Source organism: Anolis carolinensis, chromosome 2 (genome assembly GCF_035594765.1).
Source record: "Anolis carolinensis isolate JA03-04 chromosome 2, rAnoCar3.1.pri, whole genome shotgun sequence".
In the NCBI taxonomy this organism is placed as follows: domain Eukaryota; kingdom Metazoa; phylum Chordata; class Lepidosauria; order Squamata; family Dactyloidae; genus Anolis; species Anolis carolinensis.
Genome location: NC_085842.1, coordinates 83,904,873 through 83,920,030, shown reverse-complemented (window position 1 = coordinate 83,920,030; position 15,158 = coordinate 83,904,873). Strand labels below are relative to the sequence as shown.

General features: G+C 46.2%; 1 protein-coding gene across 2 annotated transcripts in view; it reads right to left on the bottom strand.

Annotated features, from left to right (window-relative positions):
• mst1 (macrophage stimulating 1) overlaps positions 1–9,959 on the bottom strand; it is a 37,993-nt gene extending 28,034 nt beyond the window's left edge. Inside the window, exons 1-3 of one of the 2 annotated variants that reach the window (XM_008105036.3) lie at positions 9,393–9,959; positions 7,420–7,552; positions 5,868–5,980 (exon numbers count right to left, since the gene is read on the bottom strand). In XM_008105036.3, the coding sequence (XP_008103243.1) occupies positions 5,868–5,980; positions 7,420–7,552; positions 9,393–9,447 (301 nt within the window). In that variant the 5' untranslated portion in view covers positions 9,448–9,959. The remainder of the gene's footprint in view (positions 1–5,867; positions 5,981–7,419; positions 7,553–9,392) is intronic. The other variant, XM_062970095.1, reaches the window with a different exon arrangement.
• Positions 9,960–15,158: the final 5,199 nt, after the last annotated feature.

The window sequence follows — 15,158 nt, the reverse complement described above, 5'->3', positions numbered from 1 at the left end:
TCTTGAGGGCAAACATCCTCCAGGTGGAGAGGCCCCGGCTCTGGCTGAAACGGCAGAAATCCCATGTTTTCCTCTTCGTCTGCCACAATAGTACTAGGAACAGGACTACAAGGCCCATGAGTCATCACACTATCCCCGCCCTCAAGGCCCCCCTCAAACATGGCCCCTCTCCTCGAGTCGCGGGGCCGCGGCTTGGCAGGGTAGGCCTGATGGAAGCGGCGGACTAAGTCAGGGGCATGGACTGTGGAAGCGTCTTCCCAAGAGCGTTCTTCGGGGCCAAAACCCACCCAGTCAATGAGATACTGAAGGCCACAGCGATGAAAGCGAGAATCCAAAATGTCCTGAACCTCGAATTCCTCCTCCCCGTCCACCAAAACAGGGGCGGGGGCCGGCCGGCTCCCATCAGGGCGTACCCCATCCGCCGGAAGGAGCAGGGAACGATGGAACACCGGATGAATGCGCATGGAGCGCGGAAGTTGGAGTTTGAAAGTCACGGGGTTAAGTTGCGCCACCACTGGATAGGGACCAATGAAACGGGCATCTAACTTCCGGCAGGGACGGCGGGAGGGCAAAAAGCGAGTGGACAACAGAACCCGATCTCCTACCTTGATCTCGGGGCCCGGCTGGCGATGGCCGTCAGAGTGGCGTTTATAGTCCTCCTTGGCTTGATCCAGTTGTTGGTGCAAGAGTTGTTGCACCGCTGTGAGTTCTTGCAGCCAGTCCTTCGCTGCAGGGACTTCTGAAGTTTCAATGACAGAAGGAAAGAAACGTGGATGGGGAAACCATTGTTTGCAAAGAACGGGGTTTCTTTAGTTGAAGCCTGGACACCATTGTTGTAAGCAAATTCCGATAGAGGTAATAGGGAAGCCCAATTGTCCTGTTGGTAGTTTACATAACAGCGAAGGTATTGTTCCAAAGTGGCATTGGTGCGCTCAGTTTGCCCATCCGTTTGGGGATGGTGAGCTGAAGATAAACGAGAGTCTAGTAGTGCTTTCCAGAAACGGGAGGTGAATTGAGATCCACGGTCAGTGACTAAACTCTTGGGCAATCCATGTAGTCGGAAAACATGCTGAAGGAATAAATCTGCAGTCTCTTTGGCCGTGGGGAGACCATCGCAGGGAATGAAATGGGCCAACTTGGTAAAAAGGTCCACCACCACTAGGATCGTGGTGAATCCAAGGGAGGGTGGTAGGTCAGTGATAAAATCCGCGGAAATTATCTCCCATGGGCGAGACAGAGTGGGAAGGGGATGCAGTAGCCCTGACGGCTTCTCCCTTCGTGTCTTGGAACGCTGACATACAGGACAGGTATTGACATATTTCTCCACATCCTTGCGGATCTTGGGCCACCAGAAATCTTGTAGGATCAAGTGCATGGTTTTAAAAAGTCCAAAATGCCCTGCTGGCTTGTTGTCATGACACAGATGAAGTGCTTTTTCTCTGCCTGGACCAGGAGGGATGTAAACATGATTCCTGTAGCATAGTAGCCCATCCTTAAGTGAGAAAGGGAAACATAGTCCTTGGCGAATCTGTTCTTGAGCCCAGGCATCTGCCTGTTGACTGGCTCTAATTTCTTGAGTGCAAAGGGATTCTGGGTTAGAGGGAGTTGGTTCAATTGAAGTGGATTTGGTGTTTCCCACTGTGAGCGTGGCAAAGTTTTCGGGTTGCAGCAATCGAGATTCTGAGGTCTCTCTGCGTCCTGCAGCATACTCTGGTTTCCGTGATAGAGCATCTGCTTGCTTGGTCTGAGCTGGGGTCACATAATGGATCTGGAAGTCAAAACATTCAAAGAATAAAGCCCAGCGCTGCTGCCTTTGATTTAACTTTCGTGCGGTCCTTAGGTGCTCTAAATTTCGATGATCAGTATGAACTTCAATGGGAAATTTGGCCCCTTCTAACCAATGTCTCCAATTTTTAAAAGCTGCCTTTATGGCCAAAAGTTCTTTCTCCCAAATAGTGTAATTTCTCTCTGGGGCTGTTAGTTGACGGGAGAAATAGGCACAAGGATGAAGATGCTCTCCCACTGGCTGCATGAGTACAGCCCCAATTGTCACATCAGAGGCGTCAGCCTGCACAACAAAAGGGGTTTTAGGATCAGGGTGCTGTAGAATTGGCTGGGTCGTGAATAACTGCTTTAGCTGGTGGAACCCTTTCTCTGCTTGCTCCGTCCAGCGGAAAGGCTGTTTCCCACGGATGCAGCTGGTGATTGGGTCAGACCAGCGAGCGAAGTTTGGGATGAATTTGCGGTAGTAGTTTGCAAACCCCAAGAATCGCTGCACTTCCTTCTTGTTGGTTGGCGCCCGCCATTCCAATACCGCTGAAACCTTTGCCGGGTCCATGGAGAGCCCTAGTGGCGAGACGCGGTATCCCAGGAAGTCTACCTCTTGCAGATCAAAGGCGCATTTTTCTAACTTGGCATATAGTCCATGATCCCGCAATCGTTGTAGCACCATTCTGACGTGTTGCTCGTGTTCCAATTGTGATCTAGAAAACACCAAAAAATCGTCCAAATATATGATCAAGAACCGATCTAGATAATCCTGGAAGATATCGTTGACAAAATGCTGGAATGTTGTGGGAGCTCCGGATAAACCGTAATTCATGACTAGGGACTCAAATAATCCGAATTTGGTCTGGAAGGCGGTTTTCCATTCGTCCCCTTCTCTGATGCGAACTAGATTGTAAGCCCCCCGGAGATCCAGCTTGGTGTAAACCTTGGCCCCTCGAAGCCGGTCTAATAGGTCTGAGATCAAAGGCAAGGGGTAGCGATTCCGCTTCGTGATATTGTTCAATGCTCTATAGTCCACAACCAGGCGTAGGTCCCCTGACTTCTTTTTCACAAACATCACTGGGGAAGCAGCTGGGGATTGAGAGGGTCTGATGAACTCCTTGCGAAGGTTTGACTCTATAAACTCCCTGAGAGCTTCTTGCTCTGGTTCAGTCAGGGAGTAGAGGTGTCCTCACGGAATTGGGGCCACCTCCACCAAGTCAATGGCACAGTCGTAGGGTCTATGTGGGGGTAGTTTCTCGGCTTCCTTTTCATTGAAAACATCCCAAAAGTCCGAATATTTCTTGGGCAAGGTGATGATGGGCTCAGCGTCCGTGACATGACAGACCTTGGCTACTAGACAATGGTTTTGGCAATATCTTGAGGCAAACTGTAGTTCTCTGTTGGACCAGGAGATGTTTGGGTCGTGGAGTGTCAGCCATGGAATACCCAAAATCACAGGGAAGTGAGGAACCTCGGTAACGAAGAAGGAAATTTCTTCCATGTGTTCCCTTATCCACATCCTGGTGGGTTCAGTCCATTGGCTTACTGGACATGTCTTTAGGGGACGGCCATCTATGGCCTGCACCACCCGGGCATTCTTGAAATCATGATATTGTAATCCCAGAGAGTCGGCATACTCTCTATCGATGAAGTTGTTTGTTGCCCCTGAGTCTATCATGGCATGGATCATGACGGGTCCTTTTTTCACTGACCACAGCGTGACCACCAGGAGAAATAGGACCCCGGTTTGCGGCTCTTGAGTGGGGTTTTTGACCAGGTTGGCGAGCCTCTCTACGCCCGGTCGCTGGCTTCCCCCGCCGGCTTTGCCCCAGCCGCCTCGGCCGTTTCCGGCTCCACGCAGGACGCCGCCGCCAGGCGGGCGGCGGGCTTCCTTTCGGCTGGACATTCTCTGGCGAAGTGGCCCCCATTCCCGCAGTACCAACACAAATTCAAACGTTGGCGGCGGGCCTTTTCGGCAACATCCAGTCTGGGGTGCACATTGCCCAGCTGCATCGGCTCCTCCTCGCTTCCCATGGGGCTTGGGGCTGGCGGTGGGGATCTCCATACTGGACGTGGCTGAACACTGGCAGAAGCGGGGGGTTTCACTCCGGCTCTTCCACTCTGGCCTCGGAGCCACTGTTTTTTGTTGGCTATCAGGGCTTTGGCTCGTAAACACTGGCTGATGAGTCTCTCAAGAGTCCCTGGAGGATCCACCTTAGAGATCTCTTCCTGCATCTCGAAGTTGAGGCCCTCGCGAAACTGTCCTCTAAGGGCTATATCGTTCCAGCCGGTGCTCTGAGCCAGCACCCGGAACTCGGCTATGTACCGGGACAACGGCCTGTCCCCTTGGAAGAGACGCCGGAGTTTATGGCCGGCCGCCTCCTCGTCGTCTTCGATCCCCCAGGTCTTTCTAAGGTGGTTCAAGAAACTTTGTGCAGAGCTTAGGTGCGTGGAACCTGCATCAAACAACGCCGTCGCCCAATTGGCCGCAGGCCCATCTAGGAGGCTGTAGATCCACGCCACTTTGACATCTTCTTGGGGAAATTCAGCTTGGCGGGCTTCTAAGTACGCCTGGCACTGGCGACAGAAAACATGAACCTTGGAGGCTTCTCCAGAAAACTTGGTTGGTAGCGCTAGGGCAGGAAGACGCACTCCGCGTTCCTTCAAGCCCAGTATTTCTCCCTCCTGCGTTCGGAGAGTATCACGGATTCTATTGAATTCTTCTTGAGAAATGGTGTAGCTGGGCGGTTGAGCCTCCGCTCCGGTTCCTGTAGACATTCTGGCCTTAGGTTGTTTGGTGCTTAAGGTGGCGGAGTCAAACTGTCAGGACCCAGGCTGCAGAGCACCAATAACCTTACACAGAGGCCAGAATCTATCTAATATCTTTATTAAAGAAATATATAAAGTCAATAAAAACAAGTGAAGAATATAGTTCAGAAGCAGACCTTTCAGATGAGGTCAAATATAGTCCAGAAATGTATTGTCCAATATAAGATATTAGAGTTCAAAGTTTTAATCCACTTGACCGAAACACACACTTTGCCAAGCAATAGTGTGGGGAAATGACAGAGTCTTTAAAGTCCAATGTGGCTTGACAACAAGGCTGGAAAATAAACTTGATTCTTGGCTGGATCAATGACTTGAAACGAGGCAAACATGAAACATGAACAAGGTCCGTGGCAAAACATGAAACAAGGCAGGCTTGAAACTTGATCCGGGAAGCAAGAAACTGGGGTACGAAGTCCACACACGATCTCTCTCCTCAAGCTGATCAATTGACTCCGCAAAGTTCCCCTTGCGACCAGCACCTATATCGGGTCTCGTTTTCCCGCCAACAGAACACTTTCCCTAGAGAACGAGAAGCGAAACCCAACTCTGTCCAGATGCATGACTCCTTAGAATTTCCCAAGGGAAGCAGACCTAATCAGCTAGTTGTTTGGCAGCGATTCTCAGGCTCCGGCGATTAGCCTCTCTGACTCCTCTATCTCTATTATAATTGTCCCTCCGGGAAAACGGGGGGGAATTCTGCCCAAGGCCTGTTTGGCTAGATTCTTGAGGGCAAACATCCTCCAGGTGGAGAGGCCCCGGCTCTGGCTGAAACGGCAGAAATCCCATGTTTTCCTCTTCGTCTGCCACAATAGTACTAGGAACAGGACTACAAGGCCCATGAGTCATCACAGTTCTCCAGTTCATCCTGAGAGTTCACTAAGAATTCAATAAGAAGTCATTATTTTTAAAAAAGAAATGGGGTTCCCTGTGACCTGAAAATTATTTCAAGGATTTCTCCAGAGCAAAAGGATTGAGACAGGCTGCTCTAATATGCTGCTTGGGCTGTGTCATGTGATTATCTTGATAGCAGGAGATCCCCATTTCACTTTTCAATTTGAAATGCTTGAACTGCAAAGTGGCTTGTGTAAATGCCTCCTTTCCAGGCAAGCATCCTAGTAGCAGCTCCTTCATCCTACCCATCATGTTGGAAGTCACTAGTTTGCATTTACTTGTATTTTCCACTCTTTTGTTACACGTACTGCTTTATTTTTCCTGCCTACGGTTTTCTGCCCTGCAAGGCTCAACACCCACATATACAGCCATCTTACCTTTCTTCTGGTAGAGGTCATAGTGGACATTCCTCTGCAGCTGGGTCTGCGGTGAATGCTGGGTCAAAGGCAGCAGCTGGCACCCATGACTTTGCCAGTTGTAATGAAAGGCTCTGGGAGGAAACACACCCATTTGAATTCCCTGGTTTTTAGTTCATCTCCAAGGGCCCTTCCACACAGCCATATAACCCAGAATATCAAGGCAAAAAATCCCACAATATCTGCTTTAAACTGGGTTATCTGAGACTATATTACTATATATTCCAGTTCAAAGCAGATGGGATTTTATTCAGCTGTGTGGAAGTTGCCTGCATGGAATACACACATTTCTGCTCAAAATTAGTCTTGCTTAGTTCAATAAACCTTGTGCATATGTGTTTGTGTGCCTTCAAAATGCCTATCATCTTGCCTATCAAAGTATAATACATTGTATTGGTTTTCTCAGGCAAGGATAATAATTCTGTCTTAGACTTCAGCTACCTATCAGATCTACCATCTTATTAGGACAGAGGGGAGGTTAGTTATTACTTGTGTGCACCTAGAGTTTTAATGGACAGTGCTGGGAAACAGGAACAGGGCTGATGAAGAAAAGGGAGAAGCTTGCATCATTTACTGGGGTCTGGTGATCCATAAGGTGGCCCAGGAACCAATGGGTTGCATATATCTTTCTATATCTGTTACTATTCTAATTTGGTAATTGGTTTTTTAACGCTTGTTGTAAAACTGTTGAATTTCAAAGACAACAATTATGATGCAAAATTTGATATTACAAAGTACTTGTGATCTTTAGCTGGTCTGCTCTTGCTGCAAGGGAAAGAGCTAGAATGGGGACCAAATGAGGGAGAGGAAGACATGGGTGAGCAAAGAGATGCAATGGTACCAGTAATTAGGAAGCAAATGAGAGGGGCAGGTGGGTGGCACTGGAAGAAGCCAAGGCAAAGCACAAGACCTCTGATGATAATTGTGCAGCAGGAAACAAAGATCTAAAAGCAGTCAGGGCACTGTGGTCTTGAAGCTGCCTAGAAGAGGAGGAGAATCACTACCACCACTCTTGTTTTCCCCCACCACCTCTAAGGTGCACAACTTTCCTGTTATTTCAAAAAGAGGGCAGCTCCAAGAGCAGCCCCGAAAAATCTCTTAAGCCAGACATCCTCAAACTCCAGCCCTCCAGCTGTTTGAGCCTCCAGCTCCCAGAAGCCATAGCCAGTTTGTTTAATGGTTAAGAATTATTGGAGGCCCAAACTGCTGGAGGGCCTGATTTTGAGGATGCCTGACTTAAGCAGTTGAGGGCATGTGGCATGGGTTAGGGCAGCCTCTGGATGTGGATGAAAGGATGATGTTGGGCAGGTGACTGGGAGGGAAGGATGCTGGTTGTGGGAACCAGTGTGTGTTCCCACTCCCCAAAAAGAAACAAAGGACCTGCAGGGAATAAAAGCATTTCCAGGACCTGAAAAAAATTACTGGATCAGAAACCATTCTCAGTATCTTTGTGTAAAGTAGTGGAGTGAAACCCTGGCTTGCAAGCTGTCAACTCTTCCTGTTTCCCCTTTACCTGCAATCCAGCAAAGTGGCACATTGCCGGGCACACTCCTCTACCCCCATGGACAGCTCCTCTCTCTGGTGGGACAGGTATACCAACTGTGTTGCTTTCAGCCTCTGGAAACCATTCAGTGGAGAACGCTGGCCTGAAAAGACATAAAAAGGTAAATCATTTTGATGCCTGAAAAGAACCCAGCCATTTCCAACCTATTTGGGCCACAGTCAAAAGAACTGTACAAAAGTTTTAAACTTTTGATTTGTGATGAATAAGTGATTTGGGATGCCAAAGGAATCAGAACTATAGGCTTGCACACAAAAGAGCCCAGCTTTAACTGCAAACTGGTCTGGAAAAGATTAAACTCTGCTACCCTGGGGCCAGCCATTGTAGACAATACTATGCTAGCTCAGGCTTGATGTGAATGTGCTTATGAATGGAAACATCTCTGGTTTCTATAATAGTAGAATGAGCAGAAGGCGAGTCAAATATAAATAATTATAATTTTTATAGATTTTAGACATGCTGAATTGGCATTGACATCCCTTACACAAGGGAAAACTAAAGCTAAATCAGCCACATGGGACAGATTAAAGGCATCTCTCTCAAAGCACATCAAGGTAGCTGAAGAGCTGAGTTTTAAAAAAGATGTTATTTGGATTGCAACAGACAGAATCCATAGCCATCCTAAAATATTTTACTGCCTGAGGCAGAAAAGCAAACAGCAACAATCTACCCAAAGCAAAGTATGAATAAAAAAAACCCAAAGTAGAACATGTTAGGGTTGTTGTATGTCTTTCGGGCTGTGTGGCCATGTTCCAGAAGTATTCTCTCCTGACGTTTCGCCCACATCTATGGCAGGCATCCTCAGAGGTTGTGAGGTATGGATAAACTAAGTAAGGAAAGGAAAGAATATATATCTGTGTAGAGTCCAGGGTGTGGCAAGAGTCCTTTGTCACTGGGAGCCAGCATTAATGTTTCAGTTAATCACCCTAATTAGCATTGGAAATGTTTTGTCTCTTGCCTGGGGGCATCCTTTGTTCAGTCAAGCCCTCAGAGTGTTGGTTCCCATCTACTGTTTTGATTTTGGAGTTTTGTAATACTGGTAGCCAGATTTTGATCATTTTCATGGTTTCTTCCTTTCTGTTGAAGTTGTCCACATGCTTGTGGATTTCAATGGCTTCTCTGTGTAGTCTGACATGATAGTTGTTGGAATGGTCCAGCATTTTTGTATGTTACTTTGTTATGCTAGGGGAAAAACGACACACATGTTTCACCCTTATCCAGCACTAAATAATAATGATGATGATGATGATGATGATGATGATGATGACTATAATAATAATAATAATAATAATAATAATAATAATAATAACAACAACAACAACAATTTACTCTAAGCTTTTTGTGACATGCCAAAATTGTAGCCTAAGGCAACTACCATAATCTGCCTAATGGTAGGAGTTTGCTTTGGACATCTAGGCTCCCTCTGTCCAAGGCAGCTCGATGGAGAAGGCTTCTCCAGGCAGAAATAGTGGTACAGAAAGAAAAAGAGAGACTCCTGGGGCAGCTGATTTATTTCATTACAGTAGTTATAGTCTACCCTGTGTAACAGGATGTCAGGGCAACATATGCTAAGATCAGTTTAAACAATAAAAGGAAAATATTTTCTTTGGTCACAAAGCACAGGATACAATTAAGCAACTGAAAACAAAACTAACAAGACAACAAAGGGTTTGATAAAAAGCCATATTTTTACTTGGCACTTGAACAACACCAGCACGGGCACCAATCAGGCCTCAAAGAGGAGGGTGATCCACAAGGGGTACCATGACAGAGAAGGTCCTCTTCTATGTCTCCCGTCCAATGTATTGTCTCCCCAACATAACCCACAACTGGAAACCCAGAGTGTAAGAGTTGCACCATGGCCTTGGGAGGGAGGCACAGAAGGTGGGAGGAAAGCAACCTGCAGAAAAAGAAAGTGTCCTCACCTGCACTGAAGGTCCAGAGCCCCATGAGGAGAAACAGGACAGCTGGGGACTTCATGACTCTTTCCAACAGGACCGGCCTTCTCAGCTTGATGAGCAAAGCTATCAGCAAAGTTGTACACACGGGAACATCCTATCCGGAAGCTACAGTCAGAGCCCCCCTGACCCTGCTGACCAAATATTTACCAAGGACTCTCACGTGCCATCAGTAATTCCATGGAGAAAGAAGACAGAGAGAGTTTCAGAGTGTATGGGGACAACTGCTTCTGACCTGTTACAGGTTATCACCCAAAATGTGGCATCTCTCTTCCCTCTGCCAGCTCACTGGGCTTTTCCTCCAGCTTTAATTGACATGAAAACACCAACAAGCAAACATAAAAATCAATATGATGCAAAGTTAGATTAGGAAATGGCTCTGCAGCAGTTCAAACTGGCCCCAGATCAAGTGCCTCCCCCTTTCCTGTAAGTGGTATGACAGCTGCGAGCGAGAAAAAATCCAGCCCAAGCTACCATGCCAGATCCCGTCAAGATAGTAAACAGGACTCTCTTGCTTCTGCAGTCTCAGGCACCCCCAGACTGGGCAAAAGAAGACCTGAAGAAGAGCAAAAAACAGAAGAAAGAAGTTCTTGCGGCACTGTTAAAGGTGACTAGATTTGTGGCACACACTTTGATAGATTAGAGTCCACTTCACCAGATCCATAAAGAGCAGAAGATAAACAGATTTCCTGGATGACTTTACTGCCAAAAAAGGAAAAGGAAGTTTTACAGGGAAATGCAGAGCTGTGGAATGACTGTGGAAAGGCAAGTCCTGCAGTTGGCTGCCTGCTGCTTGACATCAAGGGCAACTATGTCTCTTCCCAGGAAATAATGTTGGTGACCCCACAGTATGACAGTCCCAGGGCTATTTGTTATTGTTAACTGCCATTCAATCAACTTCTGCTTATGGTGACCCTAGAAATGAGATACCTCCAAATCACCCTATCCTCAACAGCCCAGCTCAGTCTTGCAGAATACATTGCTTCGGAAGGCGGATACCCAAAGTAGTCACAGTTCTATGAGTCAGTTTCCTCACACACCTCACAAATAAGGTTAATTTGAACAAGATGTAGACTTAATCACTGTTTCCTATTTGTATGTGGAAATCCAACAGGTGTAATTTCCCCCAAACAGTCATGGGAAAGTGACCTGTTGACCTTCTTCCTGTTGCACAGCAGTTCAAGTCAGGATACCTCTTAACAAGATATTCCTACCAAGCACGTTTACTTACTTAGCATTCCACTTAGTTCATTTGCCCGCATTCCCTAGTATATGCCCTGTGGTTGCAAACCGTAATCTACTGTTTCAATAGAATTAACTTTCCTGTAAATGTGGACAGGATTGCCACTGTGAAACTTCAATTCATGATGAGTTTATAGAACGACCAGCGGCATCATTTTGGAGGTCAGAGGGTGACACCAACTGTGAGGGTTTGGATGGAAATGGGAAAAAGGGAGAGAAAGCAGCCAGGTCATGCTGAACAGACTTGCTTTGCAGGGTCATTGGAGATTAGAGGAGGAAAGCTCTGTACTTCCACTCTCTTTACAATAATTTAACTTGCTCTTGTCCCTTTTTCTTGATGCCCCCCTCCCTTCCCCTTCTTTTCCACACAGGAGTGTTTCTCCCCTCCCACCTTCACGTCCTAGCCTTTGGCATCCCCTTTAGACTATATGTGTGTGTGTATTCCTGTGTCTCAGTTTCATTTTCAAGCAGCTAAAAGAACTTTTGACTTCAGCAACAGCGGCTTGTGTTTTTCCTGCTGTATTCCAAAGCACATGCTTTTGTAGCATGCTTTGATTTGTGAAGGGAAATACTGGCTTGATTTTCACTGAGAGGCACGTTTCCTGCAGCTGAATGGGCTAACCCAGGCATGGGCAAACTAAGGCCCAGGGGCTGGATGCGGCCCCCTGAGTGCTTACCTCAGGCCTCCTCATTTTCCCTGTCCTCTTGGAAGAAGCACATGGTGACCCGCCACATCCTTATGCCAAAAAGATGCGGGGGGGGGGGGGGACGTAGCAGCTGAAAGCCCTCTGAAGCACTCTCAGCCACAGTGTGTCTTGACCTCCTCTCAGTATAAGGACGGTGCAAGCGGCCCTATCTTTATGTCAGGAGGATGGCTCAAAGAAGACACCCAGCGGCTGAGAGCCCCCCGGAGCACTCTCAAACATTGCCTGTCTCGCCCTCCTCCTGCCATAATGTCAAGAGGACAGCCCGAGGATTGGGGAAGGAGAGTGGGGAGGGGGGTTGGGAGACAGTCACCGCATGTCCAGTCTTCCTCCCGGCATAAGGATAGGGTGAGCAGCCCCGTCCTTATGCTGGGAGGACAACCTGAGGATGACTCAGGCCCTTCCCTGCCCCTCGTAGCCCTGCCCTCTCCCAGACCCTCCCCCTCCCAGGCCCATCCCACCCAGCATGTGCCTCCCCCCCCCCTCCTGGCCTGGCCCTCCTGGCTTTCCCCAAGGCAAAAAAGTTTGGCTGTGCCTGGGCTAACCCTATGTTTTTGATTTCTGGCTGGCCTTTGCTGCAGCTTCTGCTGCATTCCCTGGGTGTTTGTGCATTTGCTCTCTCACACACACATGCAGTCTCAAAAATTTGGATGGGAGGGTACAGATACTTATAGATTCTAGTATTTTAGCTAAAATGTTGTGATCTGGTACAGAAGGACATCCACAGGAATGACACCGTGACTTGCCACACTGGGTGATAGCAACCTTTGTGGCGCCACTGAATCAATCAGGCATAGTTGACAAGGCTATCATAGCTGACAAGGCTATCACCTGATATGGCACTTTCTATTTCTGGAAGTTTCCCCCATTTTCCACTTCTTCGCTTTACTCTTATCGCTTCATTCTTCTCCATATGTAAATGAAAAGTTTTTTTCACGGGAAGCTGGTTAGAAAACCTGATAAAAAGTAAGACAAGCTCACATATGCTCTTAAAATTGGAATGGAACTGTGGATTCCAGAAAAGTTTTAGTCTTCAACCCTGCAAGTTCCCAGCCAGCAAGGCCAAAGTTTAGACGTTAAAGCCCAAAACAGAAGAAGCAGAAGATGGAAGTGAAGCAATTATTATGTTAATACATATGTGTGTGTTTTAGTCTTTAAGCTTGCATAAAACCCACAGAATTTTAAAATATCAGGGAACGTCTTCCTCACATACCTTAATTACATACCTACACTAGTGAACTCAAATCCTCTATAAGCAAAACACCATTTTCAGTTAAGTCCTTGCCTAAGACTTAACTGAAAATGGTGTTTTACTTATATACCTCACAAATAATGTTGACTATAAAATTCATGGAGTCGCCAAAAGTCCATGTATATCTACGTTCTCTCTTTATTTAACCTGTGGACTTGGGGGAAGGGGTTGCTCTTACGCCACTTCTTTGCCTACTCTGGAAAGTTACTTTTTATGAATTATAATCCTCCAAATCGCTTAGCTAATATGATCACTGAGCCTGCTGGCTACAACTGTTGCAAAAAAATAACTTTTCCAAGTTCTCCTCTGTAAATTCAGGTATATCTTCCTTCACATCTCCCTAAGCATGTCCGCTGTTTATTGCCTTATTTCTTTGCTCCGGCACATTCCTATGTAATATATAGGGCACTCTCTTAGCTCTGAACAATGTACATTTCCTCACCTGACATCTTGCTTCTTGGAGGATCAACATAATAAAAACCGGATTGCCTATAACTGAAGATTTCACTCTTTCAGCCCAAAGAATTGGACAGAAAAGACTTCGACAAATGGCCATTGAAGCAGTCCTCAACTCTTTCATGGCTCCTCTCTGTTTCAATGCATGGTAAGAGAGGAAGAGGAAGGGAGAGGTACATAGGAGAGTACCACGGAAAGGAAAGAGTGTGTTAATTTGTTTTCCAGTGCTTTCATTTGTTATATTGCACTTCTCGGATCCTTTGCCATCCTTTTTTTGCCCATGATCTCTTCTTCTGGCCTTGATCTCGCCAGCAGACATATAGTTTTCTTGTCTCCTCCCTTTCGCTGCACGAGCCTTTCCACAAGGAGGTTGGACTAAATGGCCCAAGTGGTCTCTTCCAACCCTCTTTATCATCATCATCATCATCATCATCATCATTATTAACATAGTCTGGTCCTCCAACGGTCTGAGAGACAGTGAACTGGCCAGCTCTTCAGCTCAGAAATGGAGATGGGCACCACCCCCCAGAGTCAGACACAGCTAGACTTAATGTCAAGTGGAAACCTTTACCTTTATGCCAACTATGGCCCCATCTGCACAGAAATTGCATTGGATGGTCAGATTCAAACTGCATTATATAACAGAGTTCATAGGGCCTATATTTTGTGTGCTCTTACCTGCTTTCAATACCCTCTAATACTATGTAACATGATTTTTGTTCCTAGGTTATAAATATCATTTCGTAATCGATTCTATAATTAAAACATGGAAAAAGGTTATTAAACTGCAAAAGCTTTCTACACCCAACAGCACATTTTGTTGTAGTATAGCAGACCATGGTTGTTGCTGATACTTATGTAAATGGGAAGTGGATCATGGGAGCTCTGGGCCTGCAAACCAACATGAGATTTTAAGTTCTGAAAATGATCAGTCTGTGTCTCCAGCCGATAGTGAAGGTCACATTCCAGAGAGGTGCCAAGACGGTGCAGAGGAGCCATTCTCTGGGGAAACTAGTTTAGAGGATGAAATTCCAGGTGGAGAGGATAATGAACTGCAAGATGATGAGCTGGTTGATAGGAGACTCAGTTTCCATAATCTCCGAAGGTCACAGCACTTGTTGCAGAAGAGATCCATATCAGGCAGTCATGGGAAAAGGCATGATTTCATGTGTATATTAGAGAGGAGGGGGGTTGGCCATCCAGTCTGGTCAACAATGGTAATGGAGGAACAGTTTACCAAATCTTAGTCTAGTCTGCTAAGGGATTTATAGTTCCTTGTCTTTGTTCATGTTTCTTGCTTCCAGGTTTGAAGGATTGTTCCTGGAATTTTTGTATGGAACTGCATACTTCTGGTTTTCTTGTATTCCTGAGCTGGATACCCTGTTGCCTTGGGATTTTGGATCACTCTTGTGCCTTGAAACTCATGGACTATTTTATGCATATAGACTTTGACGTTTTTTCCCTATTTTTGCTGATGCACTTTTATATAACTGAGAGGGACATGATTTTAAATGAGATTTTCCAATGATTGCAAGTCCCATATGTCCTAAATTGCTAGAGGCCTTGTTGGCCAAAAACTGCTGGTGCTTAGAAAAAAGAGCCACCACAAGAAAGTGATTATTCTCTGTGTTCTCAAGGATTAATCTGGCCAGTACTCCCTAAATTTCTCATGCGCTTGAAGTGAAACATGCAAGTAGATAAGCCTGGCCCCAGATGCTATGCCCAGGATCACTGACACGAAAGTACCATTGTTTAAAGAATCATGTGTGCTTTTTGTTTGTTAGAACATAGAAGCCAATGGAAATGTATGTTAGTTAAAATGCCTGTGACCTAATCGATTTCAGCCAATAGGATATTTGATCTTTGAACGCCAATGAAAACATGCTTGGAACTTCCTGTAATAGTAATAAAAAGCCATTGCAACCAATTTGGGGCGCAACAAAACCTTTTGATTGCATTGTATATGTGTTTTGTCGTCATTGCTTTGACCCGCAATAAACAGCTTTCACAATTTGAACATTCAACTTTTGGTGTCTTTCCTAACCTTGCCCTCTTCACCAAGGGGGCTCCTGCCTTCAG